Raw genomic sequence first — 19980 nt, forward strand, 5'->3', positions numbered from 1 at the left:
AATGCCTCTTTTTAAGGCACTGGCAGGCATGGGGCACCGACCACCTCTCTAGGAAGCCTGTTCCAGTGTTTGACCACGCTCTCGGTAAAGAAATGCTTCCTAATGTCCAGTCTAAGCCTCCCCTGGCGCAGCTGTGAGCCATTCCCATGGATGCTGTTACTGGATCCCAGGGAGAAGAGCTCAGCAGCTCCCTCTGGACTTCCCCTCCTCAGGAAGCTGCAGAGAGCAACGAGGTTGCCCCTCAGCCACCTTCTCTCCAAACTAGACAAACCCAGAGTCCTCAGCCCCTCCTCACAGAACATGCCTTCCAGCCCCTTTACCGGCTTTGTTGCCCTCCTCTGGATGCATTCAAGGACATTAACATCCCTCTTAAACCGTGGAGTTCCTAAGGAACCATAACCAACTAATGTGTAAATCCTCATTAGTTCATGGGCTACTGATTCAATGGACTGTAACCGTTACTTTGGAGTATTAGTCTATTGCATTAGAGAACATCCATTGAAATTGGTTTAAATCCGTGTACTATCTAACTAATTGGGAAACCTGAATGAGATGAAACTTTCACAAACAATGTGCTTAAAAGCACTTTTTGCCCCCATACTTACACTTTTCCTCAAAATTATGCTGAAATGCCTGACAAAAGCATAGAGATGCAGAGTGAAAAGTTAAATTAACTAAATGGAGCAGTGTTAAGTAACTTAAACAGAGGAGCTGGACACCACAGCTTACATATTGGTCAGTATTTTCACCAGTTATATGCTTAATAATTAGTTATATTCATACACAGATCTTTTTAGGGTCTAAAAATAACTCAATTTATAGTTCTGTTTCCTCTCTTGACTCAATATGGGGCAGACTGAACGCAAGCTATAAATGCATGGCATTCACAGAGCTCATGTCTTGGATACTTTTGTTCTATTCATTTAGTTTCACAAGAACTTCATTGACAATTTTTTGCAAATTTTGGGAAGCTAAAAGTGAACAAAAGGAGGCTCCCTTTGCCCTTTTGCCAGGTAGAAAGTTCTATACTACTGACTCCAAAATGAAAAGTTTTAGTTGTCTTTTAGATGTCATCTGACAATTTTTGTAAGTGCTACACTAAGGTGTGTGATGCTGTACAATAACACCCTCCTTTAGTCTTCACAGCCATTTAAAGTTGAACGTGTTAGTCTTCTAAAATGTTGTGAAATGGTACAGAAGCATATGATATTGGCTACCAAAGTAAATGCTCTTAAGTTAAAATAAATAGCCTACTTAAAATGATTGCATAATAGGGAAGCAATAAAGTGAAAGAGGGTTTGAATTCCCTTACAGCAAATGCTAGTTATTTGTGGTGGAAGCTGTGAGTTTCCTATTTACCCTAGTTATTCTGCTGAAATAAGGTACTCAAATCTTTTACCTTTACTAGTCTTAACAACTAATAAAATATCTGGTCCCTTGTTTAATGAGAAGAAATAGCACCCTTTGCTCAGAGAGGTAAACTCTGATTACAGATGGGCTATATGTTTGGTAACTAGGAAAGGGTAAATTGGCATTTTAACCTGAAGATTATTAGTTTAAATCTAGCCATCTCAAAGGTCATTCATCACCCATGGTTGGTGTCACATATACTTTCAATAAAGCTACCTTAGTGCAGGAGCAGCACTCCATGGTGACAGGCTCTCCTAAAGGAAGCTCCCCACTTAAAAGCCCTGCCAAGATCTGGCAGATCACAGAGGTGCAACCTCTTGTCTTCTGGGCAAGACACAACATCTGTCATGAGGGAGAGAAAGAGGAAAGATTTCCCTTTGTCAAAGTAACAAAAGCTCGAAAAAAAGAAGCATAATAATAATGATGATAATACTCTTCCTTTGACTCCTTTCTACTTACCAAATAATTCTTGTTTAATTCCTTTCCCTTCCCCTCTCTTTCAAAAGACTAGGCAGACATTCCCCCCTACAATTCTGTTGCCCAATGCAAACCTCAGAACAAAAAATCCAGGGTTGCTAAACTGAACACAACTTGGAACAGAAAAATCAGTCTTATGTACGCTTTGAAATACATTTGCAATACCTTTTTGGGTCTCCTAAATCAGATGGTGGAGCCGCCTCTCTTCCAGAGCACCCAGGGTCTCTCAATTCTGCCATAAATCACTTTTCAAACACTTCAGTGGTTCTTCCCCCTCACCAGATGGAGAAACCCACCTAATTCACTCATCCGTGAATGAAGCCTGGCCACTGCTTCCCAGCCCTTCCTCTTCAACCCAGGCAAAGCCCTGCCTTGCTTGGGAAGCAGTTTCCAATCTCCAGCTTCCAACCCTCCCCCTTCCCAGCTGCCCTGGCTTACAGCTTCACTCCCCAGCAGGTTTCACAAGGCTGTGGTGTCCGTAGGCAGCTGGGGACCTGCAAAGTCAGCCCCACTGCAAAGGTTTGAACTCAAGGGGTGGAAAGACCAGACAGAAAAGCCACGGGGTTTTGTGCTCCCTTGTGCCAAAGCTATCTCCACCATGTGAACGTGAGGTCCTAATTCAAATTTGCTGACTCAAAGGTCCAGCAACTCCTAACTGGCAGCTTGAGTTAAGCATGGAGAAAAGCCTGGCAGGATGCTCTGCTTAGCAAAACAAATTAAAATGCACACTGCCCTGTGTCGGGTTCTTCTTAGGGCGTGTTACAACACCTTCACTAACCCAAGTGAGATACAATTGTCTCCATTGCAGCCCTACCCTACATCAGTGGCAAGCAGGTATAGCTGCCCTGGCAGCAGAAACACTAGTGACACATGCGGTCACAGCTGTTAAAATGAAGGTGGAATTATTCTTAAGAAAAGCTGTTGTAGGGTGGTAAGCGGCCTGGATGCTGCTGCAGATAAGTGAAAATCTAAGGTAGAGATTTCCTTTGCTTATGTAGCATCCACAGAGGCAGAATGGTTTCTGCAGTACCAAATATGTCAGGATAGATGTTAAAATTTGTCAAAGCAGTAGTACTGCTTCATGTTTGTGTTTAATTAGCTGCAATTAACCATGTAGAGTTAAACTGGGCATGTATTTTTTTTAAGCAACTCAGGCTGGGTAGTGCAGTTTCCTGGCATGCATCCTGTTCTAGCAGTAAGGTTCAGCATGTCTGCAACAAAAAGGACAAGAATGATTGAACAGAGTAGGGAAGTAGTAATTGTTCTCATTACTTGCAGCAGCCATTAAAAGTAATTACAATTTGGCAATAGTGGTTTTCAGATATAAACAGTCGGTGTCTCAGATGCTCATTGGGAGTGAAAGTTAACAAAAATGAAACACCTGTTCATACATCAGTGCTGCTGCAGTTTAGCAGCATGCAGCATTCCTGAAGCTGTTAAATATATGCGTTATGCCAAAAAAAATTTGGCCACATGTTTACTTAAGGCCTGAATAAATATGGCCAATCTCTGACAAAAATCTGATTAAGGTCTTACCTGGGGTTAACAGGACTGACAGCAAGAAGAGCCATTTACAAGAAATCTAAACCTAACAAGTAATGTAAGGTAAATAGCTATCATTGATGCAAAATGGAATTTTTAAAGAAAAATCCTGTGTTCTGACTAGTAGAATGTATTGATTTATTCATATGGTTTCCAGTCCTATGAATGGAGCTGCTCCCATGAATGGCTGGGACACAAAAGGCAGTCAGTGAGTTGAGCTAATGCAAGACTTTAGTGGCCACTCTTCTCACAGGCTGTAACCCACTAAGGCCCAATCTGCAACCTGACTCAGTCTGGCTGGTCCTGAGGATCTGAAGAAGAGTATTTTGAGTAGCAAAAAAACACGTGCAGGAGTTTTGCAGTTCAAGTCCTTTAGCTGTATTTTCCTCTTTTCTGGTTAAACTTACAGAAAACATAAAGTAAGAAGTTGTATTTGTATTTCCTCAGACTGTGAAAAGCAGAGGCTGAATTATAAATTATCTCAAGACATGTTTGTCTTTTCTGTTTATGAGAAATTTAGAAGACTCATTAAAAAAATCACCGAAGGTTTCTAGGATAAAGTAAAAGATTGCTGGCTCTGTGGCACTTCGGTGGATGCTCATCAGACTATGTTTGCACAGGAAAAACCACACCGAGGTTTATGACACAAGTGACTTCAGACAGATGTTGCTGCTTGCAGTCTTCACCCTGCTGCCTGCAGTAGCCTCTCCTTCCCAAGCAGCGCTTGCACGGGGCACGGAGACCTGCACCCTGGCTTGCAGTTGCTAGCACACTTCCTGGAAGGAGTTTTGTCAAAAGTCTCCCTTCTTATGGAGCACTGCAGTTTTCAGAACTCCACGTATATTTGTTTTTTGTTCCACAAAGTGGGAAAAATCGACTATTTCTCTAATCCAATTTAGGGAGCAACCACAGAGACGGAAAAAGATAAAGAATTTCCTCCCGCTTCTAAGCAGAAATAACCTGTACATAAACTGTTACCCAAGGGTTCAAAGTCTACACAAAATGCTTTGTTCAGGGTGAGAATGAAGGGTATAATCCAGGCCTAAACCCATCCCCTGAGATGAAACCAGGGTAATGGAACCAACAGACAAGGACCAGCGTGTTACAATTTAGACAGGATTTTAGAATTGGCTCCTGCTCCAAAATGGGCAAATCTCAATTTCCCAAACATCCCAAATACTGAAACACCCCAATTCGTGCTCCAAATCAGAATGATTGCATGGTTGTACCTGCACAGCTGACCAGTAGTACATAAAGAAGCATTCTATAAACAACCAAATCCATAATCAATAAGTTATAATATTTTTTATTCATGTTAGAATTTCTATCAGTGTTTAAACATTAATATTTGGAGAGTTTGTACAATTTCCATTCAAAGTTTAAAATGAGAACCACACTAGATCACAAATGGCAACTAAAACACAGTTCAGAATCGGATGAGTATTCACACTCTCTTTCTCTCTTAACACTGTTAAACACTTTCTTTTCTGCCAGGGGGTTTACAAGGAAAAGTGTGCACCGTAATTGTATCTCAGCAGTGTTCCAAAACATTATGGTATCATCATTACATATAAACTCTTTAAAAATATACTTCTGTCAAAAGACTTGATGGCTACTATGTACACTACAAAAATAAATTTTCATATAAATAAATTATATGGCATAATTTTATCTTTGTAACTGAAATGACACAAACCCACTCCTACCGAAACAGGCAGGCAATGAGACCCAGTTTGAGTATTTTTTTTCCTTTTAACTCCTTATGCTAAAAGCTACGACGAGTCCTTAATGTAAATGTTATATACTCTTTCCTATTTAACATTAGTAAGCACTCTATACAAATAAAAATCCATTAAACAGTAAAAACATAGCTGTAATAGTGTTTCCAATAGAAATAAAATCCCTGCATCTTGTTTGTTATAAACTGGCATGACAAATACTGTAAGAAAACATTCTTATGATACAAAAATATAAATATCACCCATGATTAAAAAAGTTAAAAAACAAAACCAAAACAAAGTAAATGTTGCCAGCCACTGAGTTCTCCCCTTGCCAATGCGACTATCAGAGAAGAAAGTCTACATTGTGCACGAAGCAGCAGGCAGCTCACCCACACACAGGCACGCAGGAGGACTCGGGCAGGGGTAGGTGGGAGACACGGCGGCTCACCCTGGCCCCCTTCCCTCCCGAGAAAGAGGAGGGAGCGAGGCAGCCCGCGGTGGTGGTGTCGGTGTCAGTGGGAGCCCTGCCGACCTCTGACACGGAGCGCACACGCTTGGCGGTTGAAGGCAGCTTCCAATTAGTATCATACAGTTTTGTTGCAGAGTTTGTATGATCTGAGGTCGCTATGCGGCTAATGCTAAATTGGGGCCCCTCGTCTTTTTGTCATTAAGAGTTTTCATGTTAGACAGTGAACTGGACCAATAGGCAGTTGCAACATTAACCCTTAGTGTGCATTGAAACAGTAGCTTATGTATCACGGGAATGACACCAGGCTCTCGCCACCTGCTCTTCGAGCGTTCACATTGGAAATCTGTAAACAAGTGCCTCATATCAAAGTGTTTTCAAGTGAGCAAAAAAGGCATGGAAATTTGTGCATTCTAATTATCCCCATTAGTTATGCTGGCAAGGTCTGTGGGCAAAGATAGACTCCCTGAAGCCACTGGAGAAAAACACTTTCCCATCAAAGAATTGGCCACTGCTGTTCAGGCATTGTACTTAAAGAAAAGCCCCACCACTGCTGTGTTTAGAAACTGAACATTGGTTGTGTGTGTTTGGCTCTGAATACACACCTGAACATCTACCTGGTCTAAGAAACAGCTTGGAGAAGGGCAGAAAAAAGATGAAGAAAGAGTAAGACAGAGATAATGAAAACTTCTGTTGTATTATTTTAAATTTAGGTTCTCCATTCTTAGGGTTTATTTCCAACTGGAACACAGACTGTAGTGTTTTTTCAGACCCTTCACCTGCAGCAATCCCCCTTTAGTTTAAAAATAGTAATACAAAAAGCTAAATTAGTTTCGCAAAGAGATCCCAGTTTAGCTGTTTTAATTAAAAGTGCCAATGCAGCATGGGAAAACACAAACAATAGAGAAAAGAACACCCCAGGCTTTACGTGTCATTACAGTCCTGGACCCATCAGAAAGTGAAAATAGATTTTTTTTTTTTATCCTTCCATTTGATTTTTATCAGTTACTATTAACTTCCTTCCTGCCATGAAAATAAGGTGACCAAGATATTGCTTTCAATGCTGTAAGGACACAGCTGAGCTGTGGCTCACCGTCAAAAAACTCAATTATCCATCTTCTAATGCCACTCATAGTTAACAGTATCAATATCAAAATAAGGCATATACTCATTGAATCTCTATAACCACCAGCACCTCTCAATATCCAGCACCTTTGGAAGTGAAAAAACAATGGTTATAGTGTTTGCACTTACCTGGCACCTTTTGCAAAAAAAAAAAAAAAAAAAAATCAAAGCACTACACGAACAGTAATTAAGCCTCACAACATTCCTGGGAGGTAGGTAAGTGTAATTATACCCATTTTACAGAATGAGAAACTGAGGCATGGGGCAGTTAAGTGACTTGACCAAAGTCGTATGAACCAAGTCATTAAGAGTGTGGAAAACTGAACCACAACCCCAAACCTCAACTCCCTGTCTTCTATTTTAGTTGGGCCTTTGATGATTGGCAGTCTATGGTGTATGTTGGTAATCACCAACACATTTTTCACTAGTGCCTACTAACAGGGAAAGCCAGACTCACATCAGCATCAGTGGGTTTATAAGCCCACTAAGTGTTACCTTACAGTAAAAGAGAAACTACAGTACACCAGGAACATACACACAAAAGCATGCACACGTCCAGATGCACGCATGGATACACACAGCAAAACAAAACCTGCACATAGCTAAATCTATTTAAGCCTCCCAGATTAACTTGCTTTTCTTCATATCTGCTTATTTTAAAACTTACCACGCATAGCGTGTTTGAAAGTTAACAGTAACATTTCATACTACCACAGGGTTGTGATACGCAAATTTAAAATATTTTAAACAGACATGTACCTTTTAAAAAAAGAAAAAAATCCTATTACATAAGCAATATTTGCATAGAATTATACAAGTAAATTATACATATTTAAGCAGCAGCAACTTATGCTGAAATTTAGAACTAGATTAAGCTTAGTTGTGGCACAGAGATCAATGTACGAAAAGTACAAAGCGCACACAATATTGTCCCCATTCTATTGCCCAGCGGCAAATGACTCCAGATTATACTACTTTACATTGTTCTTTTGTATATTACATATGTGTACATCTTTTAAATACTTAAAGAAATATTTAACAAAATAATACAATAGGTTACAGTAACAGTGAACTGTTGTCCTGATGCAGCATGTCCTTTTCTACAACTTCAAGCAGTTCTTCTCTTCAAGCAGTTCTGGAAATACAGTTTTCCATCTTTGGCCTCTTCTTTGCTTCAGTTATTACCCTTTACAAATAAAGAGAGAAGAGAAACAAACATTCATTAAAGTTCAAGAAAAACAAACCAATCATGCTAATCCAAAACTCATTTCATGATTTTTGTGGTTACAGTTAGCAGTCAGGAAATGTGGGCTCTGCTTTCATCTCAGTCATGAATTTCCAGGTAAGATATACTGATGCCAATTAAAAAAAATGCAGGTGCTTTAATTTCTGAGTTCCCAGCTTTACATACCTGCAACAAATTCAGTCAAAACCAATGAACACTTCAAGGAGAAATACAGTAATCCAAATATTGCGCAGTTAAGAATCATGTTACCATGCAGTTCAGCTTGAACAAGGTGACCCCAACTATTTCCTTATTCTGAGGATGCTATTGCTTGCCGTATTTCTAGACTGCGAGGCTAAAGGCATTCACGCTTATTTGCACTTTGAGATGTTTGGAGACGTTTTATAAAGGAGAAGGCGATTTTATTTCAAGTCATCAAAAAATTTCCATCAAAACTCTCTGTGTGTGTGCGCGCGCACACGCATATGCGTACATGTAAAATAGTTCTGCACCAAAATAAAATGGCTTGCTCTGGTCAAACTAGTGACTGTCACTGAAAAGCAAAGAGAGAAAACAGGGATACATGGCTAAGTAACTATTTTAACACTTCTTCTTTCCCCCAAAAGAGAAGAACAGAGCTAAAATAGTGAGAAATGGTTTTTCAGGCACAAGCCCCAGAAAGCTTTCAGGGTAAAAACTCAGTTGGTTTCTCCCCTTCAAAGTATTCCCTATAAAATTAATGGAAAATTCTCAAGAGAATCAACAGCTTTATCTTCCCCAAACATCTGCTAAAATATCCTGCCTGTTCTAAACAGCACTGTTTCCTGTAACATTCTCTTGCCAGCCCAAAGACAGACAATGATTTAGGTATCAAGGCTCACAAGTTCTTGGGTTTATCTATTGTTTCACAGGAACACATTAAATGCCCTGCTAGGTCGGCTCTACCCTACGCCAATCTTCCACAGCCACTGCAGCTGCCCCTGGAAAGGGAGAGATTGGCCCAAGGACTCCTCCTTGGAGGTGTGAGTTTGCTGGCTGGCTCTCTGAATGCCCCCCAAAGCGCAGGGGACACCCCGCCACACAGCAGTGCACTAGGCATGGTGGGGCCTTCCCACCTCTCACGCGGCCCTTCTTCCAGAGGGGTTCAGTCCTCACTATGGACTTCAAATTCCTTCATGGGGTTTTATTCAAGAGAGGACAACTCCTAAAGTAGCTGGCAATTCTACACTCTCTTAGGCAATGCAACTCTGTATGATGTTTTAGAACGCGCCCGATTCAGGGATCAGAAGACAGGACCTATCAACAGTAAATGCAGTCACGCAGCTTTGAAGACATCACGCAACCTCTCTGCTGCATTCTCCTCATCTGGTAAGCTGGGATTGTATGATGTACTTAACTCACTTTGCAAGGCTCTTGGAAGCAGTTCATGTGTGAACCCGCTACAGCTTCTCAGTGTCGGAAAGTACTACTTTATCCAACCTGATTTCTAGCGCAAAATGTACGGCATTCACAGTCAGCAGATTTAAGATTATCAGGGACCAGTAAGTAAACCTACCTGAAGGAGAGGTACCTCGGAGAAATTTTATCTTTCCCCTTTCTTTCGACCATACCACGGCCTGACACAGGCAAAGCCTGCAGCTACAGGAGACGGACTTACCTTACTGTGAGCTGTTGCCAGGTATCCTTTCCTCACATTCAACATCTTGCAGTTCTACAACTTCTACTTTAGAATCTCTTCTTTCACACCGCACATTAAAAGGCACATGAGGGTCCTCAAATGGCCCATGGTCAGCTTCATGGCACCCCTCGTAGGACGGAAAGCTCCCTCCCCGAGAGCTGTGGCTGTGCACCGCGGGGTGGACAGCGACAGTCACTGAAGCCGAGGCAGTCACAGTAGTGATGGGCTGGCAGTACGCTGGTCCTGCGGCGCCCACGGTGCCGAACGCCGGGCTTCTCAAGTTATGAGAACGAGCCCTGTGGCCCAAGCGATCCCTATTGCTAGGTCCTGAATGCCCTTCAGTAGAAATTTCAAAAGCGTCCCTGCGAGGGCGGTAAGGAGGTGGTCGCAGCCCTTCCCTCGCTTCCCGTTTGGGCTGTCTGCCCTGACGCCACGACTGCTGCGTGCCGGACTCTGGATTCGACTGTGATCTGGGACTCAACTGGTGCCTTGTCTCTGGCTGAACCACCTGAAAGAGAGATGCATGGGTATGCCTCTGACAGACCGTGGCAAACAAATACTACGCTCGCTTGTATTTTATGCTGAGAACAATTATAATAACGCTGTGCTGGCTTTAACTCTACAAAGGTAATGCTCTGGAGTCTGATAATTTTTGATTCTTCCAGACAGTTTTTGTCTGAAGTTATTAAAACTTGGAAAGCACACCTTCAGAAAAACACAGGATGACAGCTGAAAACACTACTGTAAGCTTCCTACATACTGTTCCATCTTTTCAAAGGGATGAGTGACAAGCACTTGATCTTAACTCGCTCAACAAGCAGAACTGCAGGCATTTGGAAAAGGCTCTATTCCATGCAGGGTACATACAGAGGATGCTAGTAGGGTAGTTTGTATAGGCTGTAGGAATCTGTTTTCTGATTTCCGTAAAAAGCGTGAAGTGCAGCGGCCACATCAGTCAATAAACCGTGACCAACTTCAAATGTGGCTGTGCTTGTACCTATTTCTAGGCCTCTGCTGAACAAAAACAGATCCGCATTGCAGCTCAGCATGCAGCATCAGCAGGGGTAGGAGACAGAGCTTTTTCACTTTCCTTTGAAATTGCAGTTATGCCAGCCCAGAAGCAAGATGCAACGGGCCCAAGATTTGGTACAACTCTGAAACTGTTTTCTTCTGGCTCTATCAATCTTTCTCCCCAAAATGTGCTGTCAGAGAGAGGTATATGAGATGGTGATCCACAAGGAGCTGTGTGGAAGAGGTCTGGATCTTTTAATCTCTCCCCTTTCTCTCTCTGAAAACAAACAGACTGAGAGCTCTCTCTTGTGGCTGGTGCCAATATGATGTAACAGCAATTACGCATGTCAAAGACCTCTGTTTTAGTATCATCATTTTACCCCCAACTTGATTCTAAAGGAGAGGACAAGGAAAGCTTTCACTCTATACTTCCAAGTTTTGGCATAGTCACAAAGCACTATCAGCCAGAAATATGAAAGAACTTTCCACAAAAATAAATAGATTTAAATAAAAATACCCCAAACGCTCTTCTTGCCCTCCTGCCAGTCAATATGGGAGCTACTTACAGAGGATCTCGCAAAGACAGGATTCTCAGTGGCTTCCACTATTACTTGATGGACTGGTGCCCCAGGGCCTTGGGTGGCCTCATACTGATGAAGCTCTTCACTGATGCCAGACACTGTGGTTTGAGAGCTGTACTCTGAATCAGAGGAATCTGACCCATTATTTGTGTGCCCGGGTGGCAGTGCAAACCTCACGATGCTGGGGGGCGGCTCAGGAGACGGTGTGGGCAATCTGTTTCGTCCATTGGATGGAGAAACCTGATAATGACAATGCATTCAGTAACATTCAGTTAGCGTTAAACACTTTTAATCATTAATGCTTGATGCAAATGTTCTTCTACCAAATACACGCTGCCATGCCACGAGAACCTTAACACCAGTTTTCTGATGAACATTTATACTGAACTGAAAAAATTAATGAAAGAAAAAGAGGTATGATCTCCATATGTGGATATGTATGTAAACAGGATTACACAGATTCTGCTGTGTGTCAGGAAGTGCATGTATGTGTGTGCGTGCATGCACTTGCACTTATAAAAATAATACATGGACTTACCTCCCGCTTCAGCACACATTAACAGTGATTTCATAAAATCACCTCAAATGTATATGTGTAGTATGGTTCAGTGTCTATTTGCAAAGAGAGACAGACACCGACATAATAGCAACATATGGGGTAGTACCATACGAACATATATATTGCTTGACTAAGGGACAGGTCATGTATACTGTTAGAAACAGAAGAGATTACATGCTGTTGTCAAAATTATTTTACTAATATTAAAAAAATACTTCTGAAATATTAATAGTACTGTTTACATACCCTGTGTTTTATTCTTACACACACACACACATATATATAGACATGTGAAGCATAGCACACTGATTCTACTAATAGGTGATAAAGATAGCCCTATGTAATGCAATAACTGTTAACTATAGGGTAGGTAATGAATAATCAACAGCCAAATATAAATTGGGCATCTCTGAAACCTTTTTTGCTGGACTTGGGCTTTATACTGTAAAGTCATCAACATCTAAGTGAAGCCTTCCACCCACTAAAAATGTTGCTTGAGCCAAGAGCATACCGCAGGGAGGGGCAACTGGACCGGGGGGACCTTCTGGCAGACCAGTCATGGTTACCAAGGTGTGGTCTGTGGACCACCACTGGTACATGTTGGTTCACACAGGCCTTCCTGGTGGTCTGCTCAGTTAAATATTTTGGGTAAAGGAACAGGCAGTGAGGTAGGAAAGAAGAAGGTGTGTGTACAAAACGAACTGTCTTCTGCAAAATATTGGGGAAAATCCTTCATTTACAAACTAGTCTGCATATCACACTATGCTTTTAAAAGCATAAATAATCCTACACTTGTATCAAGCTTGCTGATTGCAGCCCCTAAAACTATACTAAAAAAACCCCTTTAAAAATATAAGTAGATAACTAACTAAAGAACAAACAGCACTTTTAATAAAGTTTTAAAAAAAACATAGAGCAAGAAACTTAAAAACTAAAAAAATCTGAGGGAATTTAAAAAATAAAGAGTTTCTAAAAAAAGGGGTGTGATCTGGCAGGCCAGGCATGCAGATACGTACTATTTCTTCTGTTCACTATTAGTTTTACTGACCTCAGGGTATGGTCCAAAGAATGAAAGAAGAACAGGAAGCAGCACCAATCCATTGAGAACTCCCAGAATGGTTAAGATTGCCAAAACAGCAAAGAAATACCTGAAGTAGGGTTTAAGGGGTTTGGGGGAGAGAATAGCCACAAATATTGTGAGAAATAAGGGATTACAAATTGCTCCTACAAATGTTAAAATAATACATATACTATATTAAATATTACTAACATTGTACTAAATAATTATATCACTTTCCATATATAGATGTAGGGTTTTTTACCTTTTGAATTAGAGAAGCTATATTCCACAACCCAAAGTGTTAGTTGATAAAGGAAAGAAAAAAATTACATTTGTTAATTTCCCAGAATCTGGAAGCATGTAATGTTATTTATGAATGTGTTACACAAACACAAAAATATGGAATGTGCAGTGAATAGCTGAATGGATTGAAAGCACAAATACAATGAAAAGGGGCCCCCATTAGTGAAAACCCAGCAGAAGCAAACAAATGAAGTGAAGGGTGTAGAATTTAAACAATTTAGCCTAGAAGGAAAAGAAGCCTTCTTCTCCCAGCAGCTAATCCACTGTGAAATGCTTCTGCATTTTACAGCAGAATCTCTAATTAAATCTCCAGTGTATCAGGTAAGGGTTTCCCTTGCTGTACATTAATCACAACTTTCCGTCTAGAATTCTGAGTTCCAGTTTTACCAAATAGCTCGAATTGCAACCTTTTTACAACACAGGAACCCGTTTTCTGCAAAGAAAATGCTGCCCATTCTATAGTAAGCTTCAGCATTGTACTGAGTAAGAACACTCCACAATGGCAGAGCTGCATTGCAGGCTAATCTTTTGTTGAACAATTTAGCATCTCTGAATACTCTTGTTTTGCGTCAGCCAATTCAAACATAAAGGCTGAAGTACTATGGAAGAAGAGGAAAGTGCACAAGTGGTTGTCCTTTCCCACCACTGAGGGCTAAGGTCTGGGATCCTTCATGAATACCAAGGTAAACCTGTCAGTAAAAGGAAAGCCTTGCTAGTTGGTATTCGGCACAGCTGGGGCTCAGACTAAACTTAAGGCTGCGTTGTAACTAATGATTTCAAGGACTCAGTCTTGGTAAATTCCTAGAGGAGAAGGCAAAGGAGAAGAACGAAGGGCAAGTTTGCTACTAATGGGTTTGCTGATTACATTGTCTAGCTGGCAACAAACTTTACTGCCTCCCTGTTTCCATATCTGATCAAATATATCAGACTCCTGTAAAACTACAAATATCCTGCTATTGTAAACATTTGGGAATTTCTGATCTGCATTAGCAAAAATCAGCAAGCCAATCTACTCTACTAACATAAACCACCAGAACTTTATACTGGGACAGAGATCAACAACAGGCATTAAAAACATTTGCATCTCATCCATCTAATGCTAGGATAAACAGGAGGATTATAGCTCTGACCACTTGGTGTATACAATGTCTGTTAATTTACTTAATCTTCCACATTGTTGGACTAATCTATCGCTTTCCGGAAGTTTGGGACCTTCTTCGCCCACTATAACAATGCTCAGGCTCCCATAGTTTATTTTATTTTATTTTTTAAACAAGGCAAACTGAAGTCAGATTGTGCTAGAAAAAGAGAAACTGATGGCCAAAAGAAGTAAAATAACCCAAGTTGAAAAGTTGAAAGGCTCACTTTATAAACTGAGAGAACATCCGATCCAAATTTGGTGTGAAGGGCTGCTATAATCTTCCATTTGCTATGACACAAAAATAAGCTTGCCAAAATCTTGTCTGTTAAGTAAGAAAGTAGCACACCAGATGTACCCCTGTAAATTTAGGTTAAATCTATAAGTAACGTCTATGTCAAAGTATTCCAACCCTTATAAGATCAAGTCCTAAAAGAATAAATCTACCTTATTTCTTCGATATCAATAAAATAAAGTAAAAAATACTGACTGGGGAAAAAAATACAAATTCTATTTCAGGACGTGCAATATCTGTATAGTAATAATCCTCATGTAGGTTTCATGAGGTCTGACTGCAAACTGCCTGCTTTCTTCAAATCTCTTACATACATAAACAAAAAATCTTGATGAGATTTAGCAGCCATTCTCTCAGTTCCTGCCTCTGACATTCTGTTGTTCTTGTTATTAAATGGATGTCAGCTAAGTCTAGTCATCTATCCAGCTTATGTCTACCTCAGTAGTTAAGTCATCTTTCAGGGCATTTTTATTTGGCCCAGTTCTACCTCAGTTCCATTTTAGGGCTTAGATTATTTCTTTTTTTTCATGCTGTAATTTGCCACAAAGAACCTGTGTTACTTCTAAGATTAGCCATTCTGCAAAGTTCCACAGGTTGTTTGGAATAGAATAGGATCTGTTTCATTGCACTTCTCAAATTCCCCTCAACGAAAAACTTGCTTTCCTCTCATACTTGATGAATTCACATTCTTAATTAAGTTCACAAGAAACAGTCTGCCTGTAGCTCTAAACAGAAGAGCCTTCAGGGTTTGCTTTACAAAATTTTAATATGAAGTTCTGTGCTCATACTTATGGTTCCCCAGCTCCCAAACAGGGCTTTTTTTTCCTCTCCCTGTTATACATCGTTGTAAACCTCACATAACGATAGAAGGAGAAGGCCCGGAGAGAGTCACTTGCAGCACAGTCGCAGCATGTTTGTAGGTTCACGTATCCTTTGCACACAATTCGTTGTGCATACAAGAAGTCTGAAGGATCTAAAGGTTACAGGTCAAACCCAGCTCATACTGGACAATACTAGATGCTTTGAACAGACTCAAACCGCGAATTAGCAAACTTTGGTAAAGAGGGCCATTTCTGTGTTCTTTCATGCTGGGTGTCAGATTTTCCTGGAACAGATTTTAATACCAGCAATGGAAACTCTACCACGTCTAGCATGTAACAAGGAGTTAATAAAACAGAGGGAAAGCAGGACCATGACGTAAGCATGCTTGACACACCATGCATAGTAATAAAATTACAGATACACTGAAGTGACTAAAAATTAAAAGCATACTTATTTTTATTTTAAAAAGAAAGTCAAGACACACACAAATGCTTACCTGACAATAAAATCAAACTCTGATCCTGCGAGCATTAACACTCCAAGCAGAGTGGACACAGCCCCATCCAGCACTGGTGCAAACATGTGTTCCAATGCAAGGACAGCCCTATGGTTCCTGTCTCCTATGGCAGTTAAAAACGCCTGTAACACAGTTAAGTCCATTTCATTAGACAGATGCGTACAACATTCCAAACAGCCTCACTCATAGCATGCACGGTTTTTCACCAGTTACTTACTGCAAACTACAGTTTATGAAAGTATCTCTATAGCTGGCTAACTTTCAAGAGAAGGCCCGATTCTGCAGTCATACCACATAGCTGCTGCTGAAGTCATACAACCACAGTAACCACTGATTACAGAGTCAGGCCATAGTAATAATTTTGGAAACAATGCCTGCTTGCATCAGTAGCCTTTTGTCTCCAGCTTTGCTTATTTCCACCTGCAAATAATTCATTTCAATGTGAAAGCACTTCAGGTGTCAAAATTACAGGGCTACTCCTCTCACTCTTGTAGTGCCACAGTTTCCATGACTTTTTTAACACTTCTATTTCACTCAAATGTTTTTGCAACTTTTACTACTTCAAAGCTAGCAGGCCTATACACACAAAATTGCCTTAGGAATAATGCTGAACATGGTAATGCCTGAGCAACAATATGACTAGTGAAATGTCTTTCTCCTTCCAACTCCTTAGTGAGCAAGCTGTACCAAGAACACTCAAATGCTGTTCCATATGAATTTGTCTTCCCTGTGTACAACTTAATGGTTTAAGATGACAAGAACCTGGTTGATCTTCTTGTGACTTGTAAGAGCTCTCTCTTCCACAAATTCTCTACTGCCTATAAAGATATGAGCTCAAGCAGCTATCTTCCTCTTGGTCCTGGAATTTAAGTCTCTCTTCTCTAGCAGCTTATTTTCACTTGTCTGACAAATCTGGGGTGACATCACACATTAAAAGGTTATTTGGTGGGACAAACAGACCAAAAATGGGTACACATGGAGTGAGATTCCCAACCCTCACTTCCGCAGGTAGCCAAACCACGTATTATTAATCTCTAGTAGTGGATTAAAAGTGGTCTGTGGAAAATTAATGTATCCAGGACATTTTACATTCCCATATGCATAAAGGGATAAAGAATCCCCCTCAGGGTAAAGGTAGCTGTCTATGAGATGACTCACATGAATGGGAGCTATGGGATCTGATCCACAAACGTATTAACAAGTTATATAAAGATATGTATATGTGTGTAATTAAAGGATTTGTAATAGAAGAGTCTACTATCGATTCAGAATTTATTTGCAGAATTAAAAAAGTGAGGTTACAATTCACAAGCGATAGCAGAGAACTGAGCCAGAAGTAGATTGTGAATCACTCTTATTAAACAAGTTCAATTAAGTTCTGTATCAGTAGTTCAGCATTGCGTTTTTTGTTTATGCAACACTAGTTTGACTGTTTATATGCAGGAAGTTCTGTGAAGGTCAGTACTGCTGCTATCATTTGAGGTCTACTAGGCATTCTTTTATTTAAAGCCTGCGTTTGAAAGTTTTTGACTCCAGAATCAATGTGAAAAAAACTGCAATTTTGAGTTTGCTTGGCATTTTACCTTCAGCCATGGGTGACTTTGACTTTTAAAAAAAAAAAAAAAAATATAAAAAGTCCTGTAAATTAGATTAGTTTCTTCTAATTTAGAAACAACTGTTTTGTCCTTTTTTATTTCCGTTTTCCTGTTTTAAATCTTCAATTCTAAGAAACTGTCATTTCTTTCTTCCTCTTGTACACCATTAGTTTCTGACACTTCCCAAACTATTCCAAATCCTAGCAAACAGGTTTACCTCCAAAAGCCTAACTATCCATAGCAGTAGGGGAAAAAAACCGTCACCACTTCAGGGATCCAGCTGCTACTCTTTAACCTCACTCTACCTTCTCTACGATTTTTCTTAAAATTATTCTTTCCATCCAGCCACTTTATGTGCCTCAACTCTATACTTCATCTACAACATGTTCCCAGTATTTGGCCATCTCCAGTGTGCTAAGATCCCTGTTAGTTCTCCTCTCTTTTCCACGGTCATCAGGTCCTCTTAGCAGTCTACCAGTCCTCCTTTTGAGTCTAAAAGCCCCGTTGCATTCCTTTCCAACATTACCACCACTTTCCAGCCCCTTCCCTTCACTTCTTTTTGGATTGCTACCATACTAATATACTAGAGATTACAGCAGACTACAAGCACCTCCTCCCTGAAATTATATTCTATCGACCACTCATCCTTTACTACTTTTTAATAAAGTAAAATTCAAATCCATGAAGACAATATATTCTTAAACTATTCTGAAATATCAGTTAGATAGCCTTATAGGAAAATGACTTATGCTCAGTGGGCAAAATGTTTTAAAGATCAGCGCTGACATTGTCAAATGTGAACACAGAAAAATAGGCCTTTACTCTATTCTTTGTCACCAAATAATGCAAGATGAGTTTTGCTTATCTTGAACACCCAAAACTGCCCCCTTGCAAGCGCACTGTCGTTTCTACTAATTTTGCACATCACGTTGACTAAGCTGGCCGAGTAGGTGCACTCTGTATTTGGACACTTAACCTTGAAAATGTTGAAAATCTTTCTATAAAATATACTTTTTTCCCCTGTCTGCTTCTCTTCATCATGTTGGAAAACTGTTTTCCTACAGACTGCATGTTTGTGCCCACTATTAATAGCTGGTGGATTCTGAAAAGAAGGTGCAGATTTTTCAAGTGAAAAATTAATCCAAATACATTCACATTTTAGTGGTCCGGAGAGACCAAATGACACTGTATGTGATTTTGAAAATCTCCTTTACAGGTTTCTCTTCCCTAAGATACAGAATCTACATGTAAGAGGGAACAAACAGCTACGTAGCACCAAGGCAACAACAGTGAGGCTGCAAACAAGGACCAGGGGAATCCGGACTGAAGCAAGGTGCATTAAGAGCTCTGTTTTGCTATGTATTTCCATCACTCAGACAATTAGATATCACAGGTAATGTGTCCCTCTTATCTCCTGGGAGACTGACTCAATAGTTAGGAAGCACTTCATCAGGATCAACTCTGCTCTATTAAGACAAACTGAATGGCACACAAAACTGTGACCTATTTCCTTCTGAGAATCATGCCACTGACTTAGGAGACTAAGTAAGGATTTCTGATCCTAACATTGCCACCATTTTATTTTAAAATATTTTGAAAATGCTTCCTGATTTTACGTACCAAAGCAACGTGAACAGTGAATTCCACGCCGATGCCAACAGAAGCAATCAGGATAACCACAGGCACTGCACTCAGCTTTATTCCGATTAGACCCATCATGCCAAACAGCTCCACAGTCATCAGAGCCAGCACCACCACCTAGATGATTTCAAACAGCTGTTAGTAACTTCTTCTTCTTCTCCAGACAAATGAAGAGAAAGTTGTTCCAAAGCAACATATTGACTATAAAACACACTCCTCAAAGGCATCCTGTATTCCCAAAGACAAGCTGCTTTTCCTTGTTTCATTGTGCTCAATGGCAGTGACTTGCTAAAGAACCAGTTTAAATTACACTCCTAAGAACCAGTTAACAGACCAAGCATCAGTTTTGTATCGGTTACAATTTATCAGTGATCTGAAAAACAATTTATGCTTCTTTATCATGGATACCCTCCAAACATACATGTTCTCTTTTTCACCTGTTTCTCAGACAATCCTTCCAGAGAAAGTAACTTGCAACTACCTGTATTGGAATTCTTTTTGTAGAACTGCAAATAAGTGAGGATGACTTTTGAGTGGGTTTAAAACCCACAAGAAAGTGAATACCACAATCAGCTGATGAGTCTCAGGTTTCAGAGGGGCTCTGAGCTTTTAAGATACTTGGAGGGATTGACACGGACAAAGTGAACAGTTAAATCTAAGGCAAAGCTTTTATTTTTCTTTCATCTACCTTGTTAAAAAAAAAAAAAAAGAGGAAAAGGGAGGGGATGACATCTGTAGAATCAACTTTAAAAGTTGATAAAGCCAAGCAGGGAAAAAAGATAGACATACTTATAAAAGCAATAGTGGACTCTGA

General features: G+C 40.2%; 1 protein-coding gene across 3 annotated transcripts in view; it reads right to left on the reverse strand.

The window, feature by feature from the left end:
• Window positions 1–4715: 4715 nt before the first annotated feature.
• PTCH1 (patched 1) overlaps window positions 4716–19980 on the reverse strand; it is a 75870-nt gene continuing 60605 nt past the window's right edge. For all 3 annotated transcript variants that reach the window (XM_075021871.1, XM_075021873.1, XM_075021872.1), the window contains exons 19-24: window positions 19146–19283; window positions 15910–16052; window positions 12844–12943; window positions 11222–11476; window positions 9624–10152; window positions 4716–7927 (exon numbers count right to left, since the gene is read on the reverse strand). In XM_075021871.1, coding sequence (XP_074877972.1) covers window positions 9625–10152; window positions 11222–11476; window positions 12844–12943; window positions 15910–16052; window positions 19146–19283 — 1164 coding nt within the window. In that variant the 3' untranslated portion in view covers window positions 4716–7927; window position 9624. The remainder of the gene's footprint in view (window positions 7928–9623; window positions 10153–11221; window positions 11477–12843; window positions 12944–15909; window positions 16053–19145; window positions 19284–19980) is intronic.

This window comes from Buteo buteo, chromosome Z, assembly GCF_964188355.1.
Source record: "Buteo buteo chromosome Z, bButBut1.hap1.1, whole genome shotgun sequence".
NCBI lineage: Eukaryota > Metazoa > Chordata > Aves > Accipitriformes > Accipitridae > Buteo > Buteo buteo.